Source organism: Gambusia affinis, linkage group LG10 (genome assembly GCF_019740435.1).
Source record: "Gambusia affinis linkage group LG10, SWU_Gaff_1.0, whole genome shotgun sequence".
Classification (NCBI taxonomy): domain Eukaryota; kingdom Metazoa; phylum Chordata; class Actinopteri; order Cyprinodontiformes; family Poeciliidae; genus Gambusia; species Gambusia affinis.
Genome location: NC_057877.1, coordinates 9,659,235 through 9,681,767, shown reverse-complemented (window position 1 = coordinate 9,681,767; position 22,533 = coordinate 9,659,235). Strand labels below are relative to the sequence as shown.

The window sequence follows — 22,533 nt, the reverse complement described above, 5'->3', positions numbered from 1 at the left end:
CCCCTTGGGTTGAAATAACTTCAGTGAAACAGTTCTTGTAGCCATCTACAAGAGTTTGAGGAATGTTTCACTCCAGTTCTCGCTTTCAGCTGTGAGATGTTTTAAGAGTTTCACATATCACTCCAGGACTTTCCATTTTATAATTCTCATCCAGGTACTTGTGGTCCCAATTGTATTTTTTTTTTTTTTTTTTTGTTAATTGTCATGTAAGGTCATGTCCATTTCTTCTTCAGCTTGAATTTTTATGCACTTATATCAACAGCAGCAAGAACCTTCAGTTAGTTTCATGATGACGTTTTGGGGATTTTAGGAGAGTTTTTTCAGCATCTTCTGGTCTGCTCTCAAGATGGCCGGATGTGGGCATGTTGCCAGTTGTTTTGAATGGTCCTTACCTTTTATATTATTTTTCACACAGTAAGATGGCTGATTTAAAGGGTGGTTAGATAAAATGTGCATATATTTGTTTTTGCTTTGTTGTTTTGAGAATGAGAATATAATAAAATATGATTTAAGTGTTTTAGCACAGATCAAAAGAAAATACTTTAACTTGCTTAAAGTTTTAATTAAAAAATTTAAGAAGGAAGAACCGTGAGAAGTGATGAGCTGTGGCAGTAGCAGCAGTTGTAGTGTTTGTAGTATTTGTAGAAGTCACAGTTAAAGTAGCGGTAGCAATACTAGTTGTAGTTTTGGACAATGGCAGCATCAGTAACATCCATACATGTACAGGACTTGAAATAAGTTTCAAACTAAACCAACTGTAACCACAAATAGAGAACAATTTGGTAGGACAAGGTTGAAGTTCTTGTAAAATGTACTCTGTTAAATGGTTACTGACCTCTGTAGGGAGATAGGAAAGGAAAGGGATGTCCATCTTCTCACACTGAATTGTGAAATCCTGGTGCAGGCTGTGAGAGGAACGTTTCGGGTGATAGATGGTGGGCTCATAATCCTGCATCAGAAACAGAAAAACATGAAGATGGAGAAAATGTCACCACAAGAGAGAAGAAGGGTTTTTTTTGAGATCCTTGCCATTGCTTTCAGCAAATGCTAACAGGATTCAGTGTGGAAAATGTCTCGGTGCACATCTGACCAGCAGTTCACTGCGGGGAGAAAATACTGTTGCACCCTGATCAGAAGTTGTGGTTTCAACAGTCTGCTTCCTGTATGAAAATTCCCGTTATAGCTGGAAGCTGAGAAGAGTAGAAATCCAGACACCTTCTGTCTGAGAGGTGTGTGATGCTCAGCAGGAAGCACCTGTGGCCATGAATTTTTCACAGTCGCAAAGATAAATCTTTAGGAGTCAGCAGAATGAGTGTGAGTTAAATGATGTCGATTCGTGTTGAAATTTCCCTTTCCCCTTGCTGTTTTTACACTAAGGGTGACTTTGTCGACATCTTACTTTCACTGAGAAGTGAACATGGGTAAACTTTTAACACAAGGAACCTATGATGTGCATCCACTGAGGCCTTTCAGGTGAATGACAAAAGCAATTCTAAAGTACATCGAGTTAGGTCTAAGAATATGTGGATTGTGAAAAGCATCATATGGACACTTTTCTTTCATTTAAATACGTGACAGCTTGTATTTATGTCAAATGTTAATTCCATTATTCTACAGAATACTATAAGATTTCAAGAGCATTTTGAGTATCAGAGTCAGCTTTATAAAGGAATTGGACACATGTGCAGCATGTAGGCATAGAAATATATAAACTCTACAATAGACAAAAAACATACTTATTTTTACAAGGCTGGCTAAATAGGACAGATCTGCATCTTTTTGTTTACAGGTAGAGGATCAGACTACTCTCCCAATAAGGTGTTCATTGTGTCCATCAGAGAGGAAGCTTAGGACAAGAAACTGTTTCTGTGGTGGTTGGCTTTTGCAAACAGCTCTTTGTACAACCCACATGTCCAGGATATGTGGGTTCTGCAGAGATGTATAATTTGAAAACTAATTGTCAGCTAAGTACATGTTATGCCTCGTTTCCACTGATCTGTATGGCACAGGTTGGTGCGGCTCAGTGTGCTATCACGTCTGTTTTGATTTTCAGAGCGGCCCATACAACTGACCCGTGCTGGACTCCTTTCTGTTGTGGGACAATGGTACTGTTAGGATGGAGCTACAGGCTTGTGACTGTTAGGTGTTTGGGTTTAACCCCATCTGCCCATTGAGAGTCCAGCTGGTGGTGGAAATGCTCTCGTCAGTACACCAGACAATAAAATAGCATGCTGAGTCACACTGGTCCGTGCTGCACAGTGGAAACGAGGCAAAAGAGCACAGAGTAACTGCAACACGTTTTTTCCTGTAAGGTGGCTCTGTGCTAATGGTCCCCTAATCCATTCCGTCTTAATGTTTGTTCTGAGAATAACAGATTTGATACATCTGCCAGTATGCTCACAGCAAGTACACCTAATCTGTGTCTGTGGTTCCTATTTGAGCTAAACCCAGAATTGGCAGCGAGTGTTGATTTGGTATTTTGAGACATGGCAAATATAGCGTGGTTCATGTATACTCACAGCTCCCAAGGGATATTTTCACTGAAACTTTTTGTTTTGTTATTTTCTTTTTTTCTTTTTACCCAATGTACTGAAATTCTGCATTTGAATTCATTTTCTGTTGAACCTAAATTCATTTTCCCTTTCCCCTTGCTGGGAATTACCGTTGAGGAGAAAAAGTAGAAAAGAATAGACTTTGTCAAGGTTAGTCACTGGACCTGGCATTCGTTTGATCTGAACAGAAGTCGCGGCTGCAAATTCAGAGAAACTGAAGAAGAACTCTTAATGACTGTTTGCACAGTCATTAAGACAATATCCAGGAAAAATGGTGCAGAAAAGCTATTTTCGAGTAAACGTTCACATTCACCAGCGCCAAGCTTCCAGCCCTTCAGGGATGATGGTGCTTTGTAGAGTTTAGTTTTCAAACACATGACATTAACAGTATAACATACTGTTAAAGTTAGTCATTTTCCTGTAAAAAATTACTAACTAAAATGACACACAACGTTAAAAGTAACAGTTAGTAATTCTTCTGTAAAAACAATAAAATTTTCCACATGTAATAATGTTTTTTCTTTAAATAGTGTGTCCAACCTTCTGTCATTCCCATAACCCAGCATTAAAATGTAATTAATGTATAAAATAGGGATTTAAATAATTTAGTATGTGACATATTATGAAATTTCAGTGAAGAACTATAATCCACTGAATAGTGAACTGCAATGGCTTATGTTGTAGAATTGTTGAAGAGTATTAGCTTTAATAAAACCATATCTGTACTTTGTTGTGCTGAATTGTGTTTTCTTTCATATCAATGAGAAATCTCATGATTTACACGGGAGTCTGATACATCACACATATGAAACTAGTCTGCTTAATATGGGATGAACATATTTACAAAGAATTATATCTTCAATGCAAAATGTACATATTTGTTGCATACATTTGGCTTAATTATTGCTCTGAGGGTGTTGCTTTTTTAAAGTCTGTATACTCCAGTTAACAGTTATAAAAACAAATTTGCCTGCTTAAGTCAAAATCCCCCAAACACATTTGAAACTATCCACACACAGTAAATCTACCATATCTGAGACTTGCGTTAAAGAGAACAAATTGATTCCATACTAAGCCATAGATCTTCAAACTTCGTCTCTAACATTTCTCCACTAATAAAGTCAAGGACTAAAACAGGATAACATTGCACATTTAATACGAGAGATGCTAAAATTGTCAGCAATGGATCACTGCTCTTAAAATAAATTGTCTTGACTTGTCAGTCAGTGTGCGTCCCGAGCTCCAGAAAGAACTCCAACATCGCACTGAGGGGGAGAGGCAAAGCTTCAAGACGCTTTTAATGGGAGTAACAATGGCATGATATCATCATGACTGTCTGAGTGCCCTTGCAGAGAGTGTAATGGGATAACTGCTTCAAGCCGTTTACAGGAGCTGAAATGAAATTCTGTAAAGCACTTAGGGCCTGTATACAGAATCCCCAGTTAGTCGTGACACACGTTAAAGTTTGGAGATTGTTTTTCATTTGTCTGAATGACTCACCAGGCTGTTTTTAAGACCGTTTTAATGAACAATTTCTCAGACCCGTATTATTTACTTTAATATGTTTGCTTTGTATTCACTTACGAATATGCGGAGATGTCGGGCACACACTAGGCCAATGGAGCCATTTTGATCTGGACCGCAGATCACCAGCACTGTCGGTTGCTTCTTTGATAAAGCACTCAGTGGATAGGCCTGAAGGGGAGACGAGATAAGTAAAGCAAGGGAGTGTTATTTCTCTTACATAGCTCAGTCATCACCATCTCAACTCTGGAGAAACTTGGTTAGCATGAGTTACAACAGCAATTGTGTTAACGAAAAAGTACTTTTTAATTGAGTCAGTTGAATTGAGTAGAATCAAGGGTTTCACATTGGTGCAGTTGAGCTAAAGAAGAAACATGTAAACACAAAATAACAAAGGCCCCAAAACAGAACCGTGAGGATCACCACGGAGAAATCAGTTTGAAGAAGACCTATAATTTGAAGCAGCCACGTGGAATCAGTGATTTCAGATCTGGTGCTCTTTTGTATGAAAGGTTTAGGCAAGCAGAACAGTTCAATTCCCTATGTCACTTTACAGCCGAACATTATTTCAGACTCTGAGCAGAACCTTTTCTTTTAATTGACCGCCAATAGTCCTGATTCAGATGTACTAAGAATGTTAAATTTTTCCAAAGCAGCAGTTAGCTATGCAACCGTCATCTTCTCAAGAATATTGGCGCTAAATCCTAAAATAGTTCAAAACTGTAGCATCAGCTCGGTTCTGGCACTCAGACTTGTGGTTCTCATTCAGTACTCATTCAATCTTTACCTCAGGCTCTTCATCATTCTTTAAATATTAGGCCACAGAACGCTGCTGCTGCCAGTGGAGGCTGAAAATGTCACAAGCTACACTGTGTCAATGAGAGTCAGTCTATTATCATTAAAATAACTCTGGCAACAGTGGAAAAAATTCCAGTTCCCTCTTCACGGGATGCCTCTGTATATATAACACACCTTCTGTCTCCATCCTGACTGCTGTGGGCTGCTGGCATCTATCTTGTTTAGTGGCTTCAGTCGCCCCTGTAAATCAGCTTGCACCTTCTTAAAGCAGACAGGTATTCGCCTGCAGGGCTGTCTTCCTCATCTTCCTTAGAGACCAATCTTCCGTCTCTCTCAAATAAACCAAATTTCCATGTTAGCGAGAGTGTCTTTAAGCGTATGTACACACTCACTTACAATAAAATGGTCCTCATTCATTTCACTCTGACTTTCCACAGATTCTTCAAAGTAATAAAAATTGAAAAGCCAAATATTGATTTATTATATTATTAAAGACATAATAACTTTCTGGTTTACATTTTACTTTACATCCTTTGGGTTTCTTTCAAATAAAGCTTTCTTCTTGCTAAAATATTAATAGTGCCTCTTTTGACAGATTCTCCCTCTGAATTACCTCTTAGCTGCTTCTGTGATTAATACGGCCCCTGTCCAGCCTGCTGTGTTTCTTGATCCTGGTGTTGCTGTTTGTTCACAAACATGATCCAGCAAACTTCTGAAGAGTTTACGGACCATTTGGATTTATTTTATGACTACAGCACAGGCCCCTCCTATTTACTAATCCTATAATTTCTGAAGACAGTAAGAGGCATGGGATTTTATTTAGGCGTGTCAGGTTGAAGGAGAAGGAAAGGTGCAGGAATAAAAGTGAAATCTAAATATTGCTTTTTTTCTGCTTCCCAATTACGCTCTACTATGTTCGATCATAAAACATAATCAGCAAAAATAAAAACGAATGACAAATTACAAAACTTGGTAGTGTGGATATGTTTTGAAAATGTTGACTGTGGACAGAAAGACACAGTGGCTGTTCTAACTCACAGATATATGAACTAAAATAACATCAAGGAATGAATTATGGACCACGTTTTTACAGAAATCTCATCTGTAAAGAGACCAACAAATGCCTGTCAGAACAGGACCGATTATCCTAGTTCTGACAGGCATTTGTCATTGAAGCTGGGTGTGGCTGATGATGCACACTCTGACACAGCAGTTCTCAATATCAGATCAAAAATAGGACGCCGTAAAGAATTTATTTACTTCACTACAATTGTTAAATCTATATTTTAAAAGTGCAACTTGTTTTAAAGTTGATGGCCTCTTTCAGCAATAGAAATGTGTGCACCGTGAGCAAGACGTGTATGCGGCCTAGTTAGCAGCGCTCATCCATCAAAAGCAATAAAACGTAGACTAAAATTCCTCCGCTGTGTAAGAAACTCATCTACCTCCATTTTCAACACAGTTTTTCACCACAGCAGCAAGTTCATGCGGGGGAAACAGGCCGTCGTCCACGTCGGATAATTGGACGGATAACAAGGCTCCGAGCGCATTAACTAGAGCGATGAATCCGGAATATGGGAAACCGGCTGTTATCTCCATCATAACAGCTCAGCGGAGAAATAATCACGGTAACTCAATGACATCTGAGGGAGATTGTTTCGGCTGCCGTGGGCCATGTGGGATCGATCGTGGGGTTTAAATTGGGCGTCTGGGTAATGACTGAGATCAGCAAGCAATAAAAACCAGAAAGTATTCTTTGTACTTTGTAGGAACAAAGGAGTGTGATTGTTTGCTTCTCTGTTTGTCAGTAAGTCAATTATGAAGGCCCGCGAAGATGATAATTAAACTTGGACAAAAGACTTGGTTTTGCTAAAATAAGATATCAATAAATAAAATTGTCAATTAAATGAATAGTGTGGCCTATTCTTAGTTCTCAATACTTTCTAGCATCACCTTTTGCTACAATTAGAGCTGCAAGTCTTTGGGGGAATACCTCTGACAGCTGTGTTCATCTAGAATGTGATATTTTTGCCAATTAGTCTTTGCAAAAAAGTGTTTAATACGGCCTTGGATCCTAACTGCTTTGTTTATGTGCTTTTTCTTATGTTTCTTTTTAATTAGAAAAGAGGGACTGTCAGAGTGATCTTCACATAAATATTGAATTCTCCAGCTCTTTTTTTTTTTTTTGATCATCATGTGAGATACAGCTTGCAAGCCCAACCCAGTTTTTCTGTTCTTTAATGTATTTTGCATAGATTCATATCCAGCGGTAATAAAAACTTGCTTCCTGTATTGGGTGAAATATGTTGGAGAGCTTTATTCCAAAATACCTTCAAGCAACTCAAACCTCCTCAGCAAGAATTTCTACAGACATTTTCAGCATATTTCTTTCATGCCTTTAGTTTCTGGATGTTTAGGAGGTCTTGTCATTTCATTATCTCACAGTGCGATCGTTGGACTCTATTGAAGCTTTTAGAAAGCGACTCAAGACATTCATTTTTAAACAAGCGACAATTTTATGTTGGTATGATGAACTTCTTAAATGTCTTTTTTTGTGTTTTTACTGCTTCTAAAGTTGTTGGTTTTTTTGTGTTTTTTTTACTGTGAATCACTCTGTGAATACTGCCTGAGAAAGGTGCTATATAAATAAAATGTGCTTACTCTACAGTATTTTTTATTTTACTTTTTTACTTTTTAGGATGAAGTGCTTAACTTAACATTTAATGCAACAACCACCAACTTAATTTTACTTTATTAATATTTTGTGTCATAAACCAAAACAATGTAACACAAAGTTTTGAAGATGAAAGAAACGGATGCATGGTTATTTTTCTAAGATCTTTTGGAAGGAAACCTGCGTGTTTTTATTTTCAGCATCTCAAATTAATGCTCTCTAGGAAAACCTATAAATGCAATTACAGCTGCAATGTTTGTGTGGTTGTCTCACTACAAGTTTTGTAAACCTGTAGACTAAAATTTGCATCCGTTCTTTCTCACAAAGCAGCGTATACTTGATCGTATTGGATGTAGAGGAACTGTGGCTATAGTTCTATTTTCAATTGCATCTAGGTCTGTGCATTGATTGGGGCCATTCTCATGATTGCTGCAGCCTCTAAAAGCTTTTCTTCTAAGATTGTCCTGAATATAGCTCCATAAATCTCCCAAGCTTTCCTGTCCCAGCTGGGGGGGGGGGGGGAGTCTTGGTGTCCTACTGAAAGTTAAACTTTCACTTTTTCTCCAGAATTGTCCTAGTTTTAGCTCAGATCATCTTTGAGCTCCAGTTTCCATGCCTGTGCTGAGGAAAAGCACAACATGATGCTGCCCCAACATGGGTCATCATGGGAATGGTGTGTTTAGGTCGATGTGCCGTTTGTTTTTGCCACACAGCGTTTTACATCTAGGCCAAAGAGTTACACATTTGGCTTCTCTGACCAGAGCACCTTCTTACACATACAGCATTTGAATTGATTTGAATATACTTGAAGTCACAGAGGACCTGCTGTACACTGTAAAGAAATTGAAAAAGTCTCCAATTTATGGCAGAATAACGACAGCTGTGGTTGCCTATGCAAGTTACGGTAACACTTTATTTGAAGGGCTCTGCGTGTGACTGACAAAACATCGTCATAAACATGACAAAACACCTGTTTTGAACATGAAGGAGTCTTTGTACATCTTCATGACTGTTGTCATAAAGTGTAATTTGGTAAATAATGACACTTTTAGGGCAAAGTTGTGCTAAAAGTTGCATTAAAAGACCATGAAAAGTGTCAACTGTGCATTTAAAGTGTCATTATTTACCGAATGACACATCATGACAGCTGTTATGTCAGTCTTATGGACACCTCTTCAAATAAAGTGTGACCCAAATTGCTCAAGCTGAGAAAAAGCAAACTTTTTATGCCATACATGTTTAGTAGGAAGCAGATCATTAAAATAAATGGTTAATTATAAAATCATAAATATAGTTATGGTCTAATGGACTCCAGAAAGAGTCTACAGATGTCTAAAAGGGCAAGAGCAGCAACATTAAGACTGTTCAAAATATGTTTTCCTGATTGTAATAGTGACTCAAAGGGAACACAAGTAAAATAAAATTAAAAAAAATAAGCTCTCAGGTCATCCTTCCAAACTGTCCTGAAACACACGCCATACCAGGGGTGGGCAACTCCAGGCCTCGAGGGCCGGTCTCCTGAAACATTTAGATGTATCTCTACTTCAACACACCTGAGTCAAATAATGAGGTCATTAGCATGACTCTGGAGAACATGACTGCACCTAGGAGGTGATTCAGCTGTTGGATTCAAGTGTGCTGGAACAGGGAGACATCTAAGAGTTGCAGGACACGGGCCCTCAAGGACCAGGATTGGCCACCGCTGCACCATACCTAAACGGGCCTAAAAGCACAAATTAAATCACAAGGAAACAGAACTTTGGCAGAAGACCAAACAGTGGTCCTGGGGCTCCTGTGAGCTAAATAATAATTTATTGGCTCCTGTCTCCATTCAGGTGTTGAAAACCCTCAGACTGATACAGAAACATTCAGTCTGGAGCTGGTGGTTGTGGCCAGTGCTGTTAGAACACTAAAGGGATTACTTTCAGAGACCCTATAATCTATCTGGCAACCAGGAGTGTAGGTGTGTGTGAGAGAGAGAGTGTGCAAACGCTTGTTTGTGTGGTGTCCAGCAGCAGCAGGAGCAGCGGGAGCAAGCCAGCAATGAAATCGGTGAAATCAGACTGTCTGCTGCTCCTTCTACTGTAATTTTCCCTAAATAGCAGTGATGTCATGTTCAGCAGCAAGCACTGCTGGCGGCTGTGGGCAGCCGTGATCTGCCGCATCCAGGCCATGTTTGTCTAGTAACACTAAACTGTAGGGTCTGCTGGTGGAGGGCCAGGCATGAGGCCAATGGCGGCTGATGATAATAGAGGGGAAGTGGATGTGGTTGGTTAAATCACACACTATGAGGGGATAACATAAAGGCTCTGCTTCTGACTGATGCAGCTGCCACACAGGCCTGTTTAAATGGTAAATGACTTGTATAGCACTCTATCAAGTCCATGGGACCCCAAAGCGCTTACACTGCATTCGGTCATTCATGCTCACATGGTGGCAAGCTACTGGACAGTAGCCACAGCTGCCCTGGGGCAGTCTGACAGAAGCCAGGCTGATATGCACTGGCGCCACCGGGCCCTCTGACCCCTACCAGCAGGCAAGGTGGGTGAAGTGTCTTGTCCAAAGACACAACGACAGAGGCTGACAGGGTGGGAATTGAATCGGCAGGAATCCTACCACCGTCTTTACCATCAACCCAGTTCAGTGAAAGGTGCCTGAGGAAGCTGCCGTTACCGATCCTTTCGACTTAAGTTACCCTTAAACTATAAAAGTGTGTTTCTGTGTGTCTTTTCTCTCTCCTCTCAGTGAAGCAGAGTTTCATGTGTCTTGTAGCCCGGACTCTCATTCATCACAGCCCACTGAGAAAACCCACCGCGGAATCCGGCGTGGCAATCGACCAACTCCGTGGTCCAGTCAAAGGCAACCACATGTGTTCCTACCAGCTCTCCCTGACACACACACCTCATCCTGAAAAACTCCAGATCGCAACGCAATGAAAGCGCCGCCACACCAGAGAAGAGGAGCGCCGTTTCAGTGGCCGTGTGGTTTTGTCGTAAAGAGGCGCTGCCAAAGAGTTAGCTCAGGTGTTCTGCCCTGAGGTGAACCGCACAAATGTTTGGATGTAAATGTCATAGAAATTTCAGAAGACTCGCTCTACATTACAATCAGACATTTGTGTGGAAGTGGATGCAAATTAGTGGAATGTAAGTAGCAGCAGCTGTGACTTCTTACCCTCTTGTACAATCAAATGGATACACAGGGGACTCACTGAGATTTGTGTTTATTATGGAGGCTTAAACTGGTAGGCTGAGGAGAGCATATCAGAAACTGATGACCTTTAGAAGTTTTCTGCCAAGAGATGCAGAGTGGAGCTTTTTTAATAGATTTGCATAAAACTGCATTGAAAAACTCAGCATTCTCTGGATAGTTTGTACTTTTAATCCATCTTTACTTTTTTTTGTTTTGTTTTTTTTTGTTGCTGAAAATAAATGTAACTTTTTTTCTTCCCCAAATCTGTTTTTCTCTTTGCAGACAAATAGGACTGGATTTATGTTTCCTATTACAGGAGAAGGAACATGACTTAAAGTCTTAAAGAAGTATTGCAGATTGAAAAAGGGAAACTGTAAGATTTATAAGACTTTCATTGAGGAAGCACAAGTTCTTGCTAGAAAAATACTAATAAAAATCCAACTGCTACTTTAAACACACTTATGTAATTGGAGAAAAAAATAATCTAGTGTTTCAACTAAGATGTTTGTGCGACAATCATGGCGCACATTGACAGTTACTGTACCATTCCAGGTTTGTCGGGATGGGGGGAGGCCTCAAGCAATGTTGAGGTGGGACACAAAACCAAAACATGTATATGTATTTTAATGAAGTACTAGTATATAAATAGGATCAACTGTTGGTAGGTACAGACGATTTGCCCCACCCTTTTTACATTTTTGTTAAAACTGTCACCCCGTCAAGACAGTATAATAAGAGACAGATAACATGGGAAAAGGTCCAGCTCCTCCTCCTCTTTCCTTAGCTACTATTGCCGTCTGAAGAAATCCACCGCTCCCTGTCAAAAACAACCAATCAGGGCAAAGAGGCGGGTTGTAGCGCTCTCAATCAATGCTGCTCAATATGCTAATGGTAGAGAAACAATTTACCATTCCAGGAAAACCGTTTATCCGCCATCATTGAAGGCTATGCTACCTAGCCTTAGCAATCGTGGTGAACCGGCTGTAGCATAGAACAAGGAGGATGGGGTGAGCGCGAGACTGATTGACAGCGCTAAGACCCTCCCCCTGCCTCTGATTGGTTGTTTCTTACTGAGTGGTGTGCTTCTGCAGGTAGTTCTGGGAGCAGTGGGAGAAGGCAGAGGAGCTCAATATTTTTCACAGATCATCTGTCTTATATTATTCTGTCACCAATAATAATTTTAACAATTTTTTTATATATATAAAAGTTGCATCCTGCAACTTTAATGGGTTGTCATTTTTTCTCAAACTGTCATTCACATGCTTCCTGTAAAAGAATGAAACTAAACAAAAGAAGAAAAGCTGATTTATGAATTAGTAAAACTTTTTCTACCCATACCTTAGTGATGGCGAGAGCACATGCTTGTCCCCAAAGCTCTATGAGCTGCTGTTGTCCAAACTTGTAGTCTCTCAGCAGTTCTGTCTCGATAGCTGCTGCATCCCCTTTGCTGAAAGCAAAAGGAAGATAAGGCATAAAGTTTATGACCCCGCTCATAAAGACATTTCTACAATACCTGCAATTTGTGTCTGCACAGCCGATAGTAATGTTATTTCCGTGGCCATGGAGGTTTTCTCCAGATTGTTGATTTAGGAGTGTATTTAGATACCTGGTGACTCTGAAGCTTAGTTGGGGTTTTATCTGTCTCTTGACTGTCTGTGTTGGAGTGTCAAGTCAGTGTATGTATAGAGGCCTGACCCAGGTGAACCCAAACACCCCGCGTTCCTTCCCTGAACTGATGTCAAGCTGAAGTAGATGATGGAGTAGTGAAAGTAGACTTAATAACATAAGTTTCATATGTATATGCTGTTCAAACACATGTGCATGCATATTCTATGCGTTAGGAGATGAGATTCTTCCAGAAGCTTCTCAAGATTTACTCAATCAGTTCTGAGTGTGAGGACGTTCCTGTGAGAAAACTCGACATCTTCAGTACGATGCGGTCAGGAAATTCAAGACTGAGCTCTCTGCTTGATCTTTCACAAACGGTACATGTTTTATGCACACATATGAAAGCATCTTAAATCTTTATGTATTTGGGATCCACTGAGAACATCTCTCTGACTACACATTTGTTTTACATCCTCCAGCTGGTATTAAGCGTTTCCTGTTCTTGATGAAGCCTGTTGGCATGTAGGATTTCCTGCTAGATAAAGCAGATCAGACAACGCAGCAGCAGCACAGCACTGCCATATAATCCTCTGTGTGCAGCACAGGAATGACAAAGACCCTACCTCTCTGGCTGTGAACAGAATGTATATCCCTTCTACTCTACAGACACCTGGTGGCCCTTCTCAGTACTGCAATCTCTAAAACAAACCCCTAATGAAGAGGTCACTTTTAGAAGACAGCGATACCACAGCTTAATACTTTTACATTTTTAGGGATTTCAGATTCTCCTCAGGGGAATTTAACAGGGGCCGCTGCATGGTGACATTACTGAAGCCGTTCATTTTGCCATGGATGCTCCAAACTAATAAAAACAGACGAGATTAGAATCAATAACGTGTATCTAATCAGCACTTACTCAGCAAGTCGCTGCACTAGGCTTCAAACCTTTACCTCTCAGTGGTGGCTGAAAGGAGATCAAGAGCTCTTTGTGCGAGCACCTCGGTATATACTCAGTGTCATATTTCTCTGTGTTACATCAGTTCTGTTCAGTTTTGTTAGATCATGTTTACATCAAAGAAAGAACACGAGAGCAATAACAGCACATCAGAGGTTTATGTGACATCAATACGTGCAGTAGATAAAATGGTTTCAAATTATCTGGCATTTAAACATGAAATCAAATTAAGAGAATATCCCAGCAATGCAAATGCAAGACATTAATATTTATTTAAAGGGAATCACAGAATTTACATGGGATTCCCTCATCCCTTTAAAACTCTTAATTGGTCTAAAGTAGCCATAAAGAAACATTTTGTAGTCTTAAAATTGGTGCGGATGCTCTCAGAATTGTAATTCGGCTCCATTAGTTTGTAGACAATCTAGGACTCAGTGATGAAGCAGGTCAATTGTTTTGCTTTCGCTGAAGAGTTGAAGTGAAAAACTAAATTTATGTCCTTTCTCTTAGCTCTTATTTCACACTGCCTTGTCCTAAAGTAGCCCTAATCATTAAACACATTTTTGAAGTTACAAACTTAAATCCAATAGATTTCTACATGATCATGCCACCACCATGGGTCACTATGGAGAGTTGTATTCCTGGTTATCATAGTGAAAGGGAATAATTACATATGCGTGCCACAGTTTTTAACTTGTCTTTTAAAAAAAAACAACAACAATGTTTTTCTGCAGTAAAATAAGTTCAGGAATATTTTTGCAAGGCTTTTGTACATACACAGTTTTTTTCTCTTTATCTCTATACTGTATGCTGACAGTGGGAAGACTGTAACCCTCTTTTGGCTCCTTCTGGGTTCGTCTGAGGCAGCAGTGTGTGTGAAGGTCTGTGCGCTTTGTGTGTCAGCACGCCATGCATCCAAGTGGGGCTCCTGGCATTTACCTGTGCCAGTGGAGCGGCAGCAGCTGTCACCCATGGCTCACTTCAGGGTTGTTTCCTGAGCCACTGTGACAAGCTGATCTTTGGAAAGTTCACCTCAGTCCACAGGGTTTGCTCCGTTTGCCGTACGCACTGGAGCCACCGTGCCCTGCTGATTTTATTAGGCTGCGCAGTTCTGCATCACGATTAGTTATTTTGGTCCTTATCAGTCTGCACATTCAGAAAGAGTCTAATAAGCGTCTCGACTTGCTGTGGGATGGGGGAACATCTCGGTTTGTTGCTGCTGGATCATAGAACAAGTGCTGCTGGTCGACCCGCAAACTATTGATCTATTGATCGCATGCATTATTGACAGAACAAACTGTTGTGGGTGTGCTGCTCGGGAGCTGCCAGTTTTAGCGGGGAAACAGCACGTGTTGTTCAAGACAGATGGCTGCTTAACTCCATGAGCTGCATGTCTTTTCAATTATCAGTTCACATTCTGCTAATCCTAACTGGAAACAATTCATTTTACAGTAGCTTTATTAGAACGCTGAACACATCTCTTTAAGATTTTGCACCACATTTGCTTCCAAATAGTTGTTCAAAATGAGCCGCAGCATCATCATCATGTGCAAATAAGCAAACTGTAGCTAAAGAAATAAATATATATCATTTCCTCATGAGTATTTCCTTCTGTTGCACCTGCAGCCTCAGCCAGTCGCTTCTCTCTGGAGGGAAAGTTAATTTCCCCATGCTGCGCGTGAAGTGCTCCTGTTATGTGTCACCTTCGGTCAATCCACTCAACTATGATCCCACCTGCCTAATGAGTCTGTTTACCTTACACATGAAATGAGGTAAAATGAAACTTTAATGACCACACTGGGGAACTCAGGCAAGTGTAGCAACAACCGGCTGTGTACGCTGCAAAGATGCATAAAAATGTGATCGCGTCAAAAAAGAAGAAAAAGAAGCACTCACAAATGACAGCAACACATGTTTGAAATGATCCCACTGCAGAAAAAACAATGCAACATAGTAAATCATTATATCGCTCTTGCAGTAGATTCAAACAATCACTGCTCACACCAAAAAAAGAGACAGAAACAGCTTTTAACACTGTACATGGTCTACACCTGTGAAGCATCTGCATCTGATGAGAGATGAATCCACCTCTGAATGTCAGGTGTGGCTTCCATTTTTCTAGGCCTTATTACTGGAAGACCGAAATAGTCTCAATCCACCCCCACTCTCACTCTGACTGATTTCCACTTTTCCAGAGACAGAGATTTTCAACAAGCACACTTTTTCTTTCTCTCTCTCACTCTCTCTTTCTCTTTCCTGGCAGAACTATGTTATTTATCACACTGGCAGATTGTTTTTAGCCAAACGACAAAAACTGACATCAATGGTATTAAGAAAGCGAACACTGTGTTTGACTATGAGGACAGCAAGCTCATGCTGATGCATTATGATGATTTCAGCTGCAAGATCTTAACATCTACTAATTGTTATGTCATTTTACAAGACGCTAACGTTGTCAGGCTATGTACGCTAATGAACACGGTGGCATATTAGGGCCACATTAAGAAAAAATAAAGTCATAATATTACAAGAATAGTCGTAATGTTATGACTCGTTGTGATAATACGACTTTATTCCCACATTATTTTTATTTTAATCTTGTATGACTTTATTCTCATGATATCATAACTATTCTCTTAATTATATTTTTTGTTTTCTCATCATGGCCCAAATACGCCATCGTAACCAAAACATGGCAACAACTATTTGTTCAAAAATACAAGATAAAAATGTTAGTTTTTATCTAAAAACCAATTTTTTTCCTCAATCTAGTGCTTTGTGGGCTTGAAACTAATTATTGGAAATTAGTCCCTGCTTTTGCCATTCGTAATTAAACTATTCAGTAATTTATTGTCGATATAAATACAGCTGTTCTGTGGAGGACATAAAGCTCAGAAGAAGTTTAAACCAAATCAACTGCCCAAGGTGTGAACATCCCACTGAACAAAGAGATGAATCAACCACTCTAAACCTGCTTTGAGATGCCCTTTGACCTAATCTGAAGGTCAAGCAAGTAGGGCATTAATCAAAAAAGCAGCCAAGATGCTTATGATCACTTTGGAGGAGCTGCAGAGGTCCACAGCTCAGGTAGGAGAAACTGTTGGCAAGATAATAATTAACCATGTAATTTAGAATCAATAAACCCGGCTTTTATTGAAGAGTTGCAAAACGGGAGATGCTGTTGAAACAAGCAGTTCGTGTGAAATTGGTCACAGGTTATGTGACAAACATACACTGGTGAGATGAAACAAACACGTGGGGTCTGCATGCAAAGCACTATTTCACTCCAGCGGCTGTTTTCAGAAATGGCATGGCCATAAAGAAGTAAGCTCATCTGCCTTCTGAGAATGTGTCCTCTGCATGTCAGGAAGAGAGAAGCTCTGACCTCAGAGCCCGAAGAGAGGCCTGAGAAACAAACAGAAAGTGGCAGCAGCAACAGGCCGGAAGCAGAGCATGACCAGACCAGACCACCCAGACTGCTATGGCATGTTTGATATAAGTGAAAGACCATGTGTGACGACGCAGCAGCACAGCTCGAGTTCCTGCTTTCACCACAGACATCTCCACAGCTGAACCGGAAACTTGCATGTCGCCCTTAAAAATGTCGTCTCCCTTATGAAACGTGATGGTAGCAGCAATAAGCTGTTGGGATTATCGTCTTTAGCAGGAATAAGGAAAGTAGTCAGAGTTGATGGGAAGATGGGTACAGGACAATACTGGAAGAGAAAATGGTTGAAGGCTGCAAAAGACTGGAGGGTTCGCCGCCCAGCTGAGCAACAACCGTGAACACACAGCTGTTGAGCTCCCTAAGTCCTAAGCATGAGTGAAAGCAGATACACAGCCTCCTCTCCCCCCTTTTGCTTGTTCTCGAGCACAGTTTAGCTGAAAGGAGAGATGATGCAACACAGTGGCAAGCACACACCTGACCCAACTTATTCTAAACTTGCTTCTGGCATCAAATTGAAAATGGGTTAAAAAGGCTGAGTAAAACAGCAGTGGATGTGTTTTGTATGGTATTATTGTCCATTTAAGCAGATATTTCCAATGCACTTTACTGAAAGATACAGAACAGGTTTTGTTTTTTTTCTGACTGACTTTAAATCACACTAAATTGTTTGTGTTTTACTACAGTTATGATGAACAACATTTTTCACTTTCTCCAAAATCATACATTCACATACTTGTCCTCAGAATTTGGTAAAATTGCCTTTTTAAAAGTTAAACTCAGATCAGACATTTTTGTTGAAACGGACTTCTTCAAGTGCAGGATTTTTGAGAAACACTTTCAAAGTACAGCAATCTTCTCTGGTGTAAATGTCTGAATTAGAATACGTTATAAAACATTTTCACCCTTTAGAAAAATATAAATATTTTCAATATTCTTGCTGAGCTAAAAAGAAGAGTTGTTTCATTTAAAATCAGCCATTGAGGGAAAACAATATGCATGTGGGTTTTTTGTTGGTTTTTTTTTTTGTTGTTTTTTTTACACACAGTGTATGTAAATATCTGGTTCTGCAGCTACAAAATCAAGAAACAACAGAATAAATAATTTCCGGGTTATTAATTTCACGTTTTGCTTCAAATGTTGAAAGGGGAGTGAGATCCTAAGATTCTTGTCACTCCTCAGCAAGGCTTTATAAAAGCTAGCATAGTGCTTTTGGTGCTCCTAAATTTACTGCTCGTAGTTAACTGAAGTGTGCCCAGATGGGTAAAGCCATGAGTGTGACTGGAACTACTGTGGTGTGTTAAAGGGCAGGTAATAATTAGTCAGAGAGGACAGGAGAAATAAAAAGACACAGTTCATCAGTTCCAAAGCTCCTACATGTTTTCTCACTAATTATCCTGTCCACCTCCTGGCCCGCCTATTACTCCACACACCCTCATGATACCGCAGTCCTTAAAAATAAATGAAGCTCATCATGGAGGAGCAAGCTGGTGAAAAAGAAGCACATCTTTTATCTTGGTTTATATCCTTGTGTTACTCTCTTACAAGTCTATACTTTTTTTTATTATTTCTCTCTCCACCAAAGCATAAAACATGGTTATGATTCAGCACACAGAGTTCATTTAATTGATTCATTTCATTTTTTATGCTTTTTTTAGGTAGTTGGTATCAATGGGCTTCTTTTGCTAAAATGCCTCATCTGCATCATGCAGTGTGAAAACTGAGAGGGTAAAAGATTATGTTTTATGTATCGGGCCGACACAAAGTAGTACATAATTTGCAAGTGGGAGAAAAAGAAGACACGGCATTTCAAATTTAACATGATTCTTGCAGTTTGGAATGGCATCGTACGAAGCCTTGCTAGTACCTTTCAGTACAGCTGCAAATGTTTTTGGTTGTGTCTGACTTCTGTTCCATCTTTACATCAACTCTAACGAGCTTCCCTGTTTAGGACAAGCATCCTCAGAGCATGATGCTGCCACCATCACGTTTCCCCGGTGAGGGTGGCGTTATCAGATTGTGTGCTGTGCTTAATGCTTTGTGAACTAATTTAACTTTAAGCTTTCCTACAATACTTTCCTTTAAAGTGTTATCCTTGTCTTCATGGTTTCAGATTTTGAATTGTATAATAACATTAAAAACAATAAATCAGTCTCGTCACTGCTTACGCATGCATCCATGGTAATTATAAACTGTAATATATTGCTTTTCTTCTTCGCATCAATCACAAAGAAAAAGAGGCGAACTAGACTTTGGTGGACTTTTGAGATTCTTCTGTCCTTTATAGATATATTTCAGTTATGTTCGTGTATTAAGAAAGTGAACACTGTGTTCGCACCAAAACGACCTTTTTTTTTTTTATCCCTGCCTCCTTTTTCATGTCTTTGCCCTCCTTCCATTCACAGCTCCCCAGTTTATGCTTTTCCATTTTCTATTCTTGGGTAATCTCCCTCAGCAGAGTAGCCCTCCCTCACACTCACCACGAGAAAGATTTGCACATCACCGGAGCGACGGGAAAGAGTAGAATGAGTATCAAGAGTTGACTTTATATCAGATTAAAATTGGAGCTTGTAACTGTTTTATTTTAAAGTTGTATAATTTCTAGTGATGAATATTAATTTATCAGTAGAAAGTTTTAGGTCCTAATTATTGTGTCCGGTTTAAGAAAAGCTTGTCCAGTGCTGAAACGCATGTGGTCTCTTTGCTGTAAATATTCTCTAATTAAAACCTGGGCTTTCCCAGGAAGCATGTCAGTAAGTTTGCATCTAATGCAGCATCTGTCGGATCAGGAGACCTTTCATCTTCTCACCCATCCCCTGGAGAGTGTCTCCAGGAAGACCTGCAGGATCCAGCCAGGAGATGGTGTAAACGAGGTGAAGGAGGGAGAGCAGCAGAAAGGCAGCGTGACTCCGAATCAAATTACACACAAAAAATACTAAAAACGAAGCAGGATGGTTCTCTAGACCGAGAAGCAAATCAGAGTGAAGCTGCCAGTAAAATGAGAAATAAAATATCAGCAGCGAATTGTGTCATTAAACAACGATTAATTATTACAAGGAAAATTATGTTGTTGCAGAGGCATATCTGAAATCAAAAGACATCACCTTACAGAGAGTTGTATGGTTTGTCTTTTTTTTTCTTGATAGGTTGTTGTGTATTTTCAGCCAACGTCACTGTCAAGAAGTGGTGGTGTACGTGGTGTAGGTGGTGAGACCCAGGTAAGATGATTGATGGTTGTTTAATGATAAATAATAGTCCAAACAGTCCAAAAATAGTCCAAAAACACAGGCAGCACGGCTGAGCGGACGCCAGGGCTCAACGCCGGCAGCAACTGGTAAAGAAGTGGAAAGAACGACAGGCTGGATAGGAAATGACGTAAGACAAGACACCAACTCAGACAAGGACCCGACGAGGAACAAGGAACACAGGTGACATTAAATACACAGAAGAACTCAAATCAACACAGAGAAGAACACAGATCACAACAGTCACACTCTGTGAATGTTAATCACAAAACCAAAAAACCAAGAGCACGCACGACTCATAATATGTGCACTTTGATTACGCTCAAACTGTTATGCTGGAAGCATACAGACACATAAACCATTTCCCCTCCACATAATTGGATGGCTGAGAGGATCAGGTGCCGAAGCCAGGGGAAGGGCTCATAAACAGCCTCAGCTGGCAGATAGGGAGCTGACCCAGTGCCTCCATATGGTCTCGTTCTAACCGCCTAGCATGAGCGCCGTCATGCTGCTCAGTTTTTATCAAATCAGGATGCCGTGATTTAGTTTGGTCCCGGTCTTCTCGGGACAATCATTTAGGACTTGGCTTCGTTTCGTGTGTGTATGTGTGGGAAATGCAAACAACTGTCTCCAACGCCGTCATCCTTCTAAATCAGGCTTAATCAGTTTATCCGCCTGCGTACGGTTCCTCATATCCGCTACAAGGAGACAGACATTCTTTTGATAGTTCCTATCAGTGGCTCCTCTATTTCAATCTCACAACTCATCCGATCATCCTGCAGTTCCTGTTAGGAGTCATGCACACTCTCATCAAGTTGATAGTGTCTGGTCGAAGTATTCATACCCTTTGGATCTTGTCAACCCAAAACAAAAAATGGTAATTATTATATTTTGTCCTAATATCAATCCCAGAATTTCTTTTGAGATTCTGGGCAAATTTTCCTCCAATTTTGGGGAAAGTTGAGCCACATGATGAGTTGAGTGACCCCCTGTTGATAGGAAATGGAAAGAAACATTCATAATGTGACCAAATAGTTAGGAGGAAGCCATTATTTTTCGAAGTCTGCGAAGGGAAGAACCACATTGATAAAGTTGTTAATCCTTCTATTTTAAAAAAAAAACAGGGTTGAATTTCTCCACAACTTTATTCCTGACGTAGTCTTCCATAGTCGTCCTGTTGCTGTTCGTTCGCTAATAGACTCTAATGAACCTCTGTGACTTTCACAGAGGAGAAAACACTTTCTGGAGTTTTTCTTTCTGGTATAAATTTTGTTGGTCTACCATGTAAAATCATTTCTTTGCAAAAAATTGTGTTTGTTTAACAAATAGGTGCTATAGCAGGCTTCATGTCTGTGTTCAGCTCTCAGAGTCGGCTGGAGTGGTCTCATGAGCTAAAAACGTCCGTCAGAGTGAGGTACTTATTCCTCATTTTTAGATGTTATGTGACTGCAGAAGAATAAGGGCTGTTATCTCAATGCACAAAGAGCCTCTCTCATGCACACGCACACACAAAGACACGCACATTTTTGAGCAGATGAAGCGAAGCACAACTTGACATTAAGCACAAGGGACATATATAAACTACGGCCCAACCACATGCCCACAGGTCACATCATGCTGTATTACCTCAACAGACATTAATCCTCTCCTTTGTTTAGGCATAATGTATCCATTGAAAATCGTTGCTTCAGCTCTGAACCCAGCTTACCTCGGTTTGAGGCTGGGGGCCATCAACAACGTAAGCTTTATCTATTGTCACATTCCATTTGCTTCAGCTAAGGGAAAGTTGTTTTTTTTATTCTCCAGGTAGTGCAAACAGAGAACAGTGACAACAGTGTTCTAACATTAGCTTAACTTCTATTCTTTTTCTCTTTCCAATAAAAAAAACCTAGTGTTTATCTTTACATCAGGTTTATAGTTAAGATATGACAGACTGATGACCTTTCAGACAATAAAATATCAACGGTGATGCTCGTTTCTGTGGCGATTGAGCCACACTATTGTACATATTCTCATGGTATCCATAAATGAGTTCATATCATGCTATCTTGTCTGCGTCATCCAGGGGAATATTTGAATTTAGCCCCTAAAAAAGCAGTAAACTTTCTCTCTGCTTAACAAAGTCCTGGTATCATAGCAACAGAGCGACCAGAATCACATGCAACATATAAACAGCACACTAATAAAAGGGAAAAGGTTGTTCTATACCTGTGGGAATACATTTGCATTTGTTATATTTGTGCTTAACTAGACTTAAAAGCTGCACAAAAATAACAAAAAATAAAGGCATTGGAATCCTGAACAATGACCAGAGGAAGGATCTTTCTGTCCTAAGGAAAAACGGAGCAGGATTTATGCGAAGGTATTATAATCATATATTGAAATGCATTTACGTAGACTCATATAGGATAAGAAAGTAAATAGTTTTTAGGAAAAAAACATTTTCTAAGAACTGAAGGACTGAAGGACTGAAAAGAAGGAAAACAAAGTAGACATTTTCCTACTCAACAAGAACACCGCAAGAGTATTCAGTTATTTTTCTT

At 39.9% G+C, this 22,533-nt stretch overlaps 1 protein-coding gene across 1 annotated transcript in view; it reads right to left on the bottom strand.

Moving 5' to 3' along the window:
- The window catches only part of yjefn3 (YjeF N-terminal domain containing 3), a 50,140-nt gene that overhangs the window by 3,807 nt on the left and 23,800 nt on the right, over window positions 1–22,533 (bottom strand). Inside the window, exons 2-4 of the mRNA XM_044128181.1 lie at window positions 12,076–12,184; window positions 4,137–4,247; window positions 836–949 (exon numbers count right to left, since the gene is read on the bottom strand). Coding sequence (XP_043984116.1) covers window positions 836–949; window positions 4,137–4,247; window positions 12,076–12,184 — 334 coding nt within the window. The remainder of the gene's footprint in view (window positions 1–835; window positions 950–4,136; window positions 4,248–12,075; window positions 12,185–22,533) is intronic.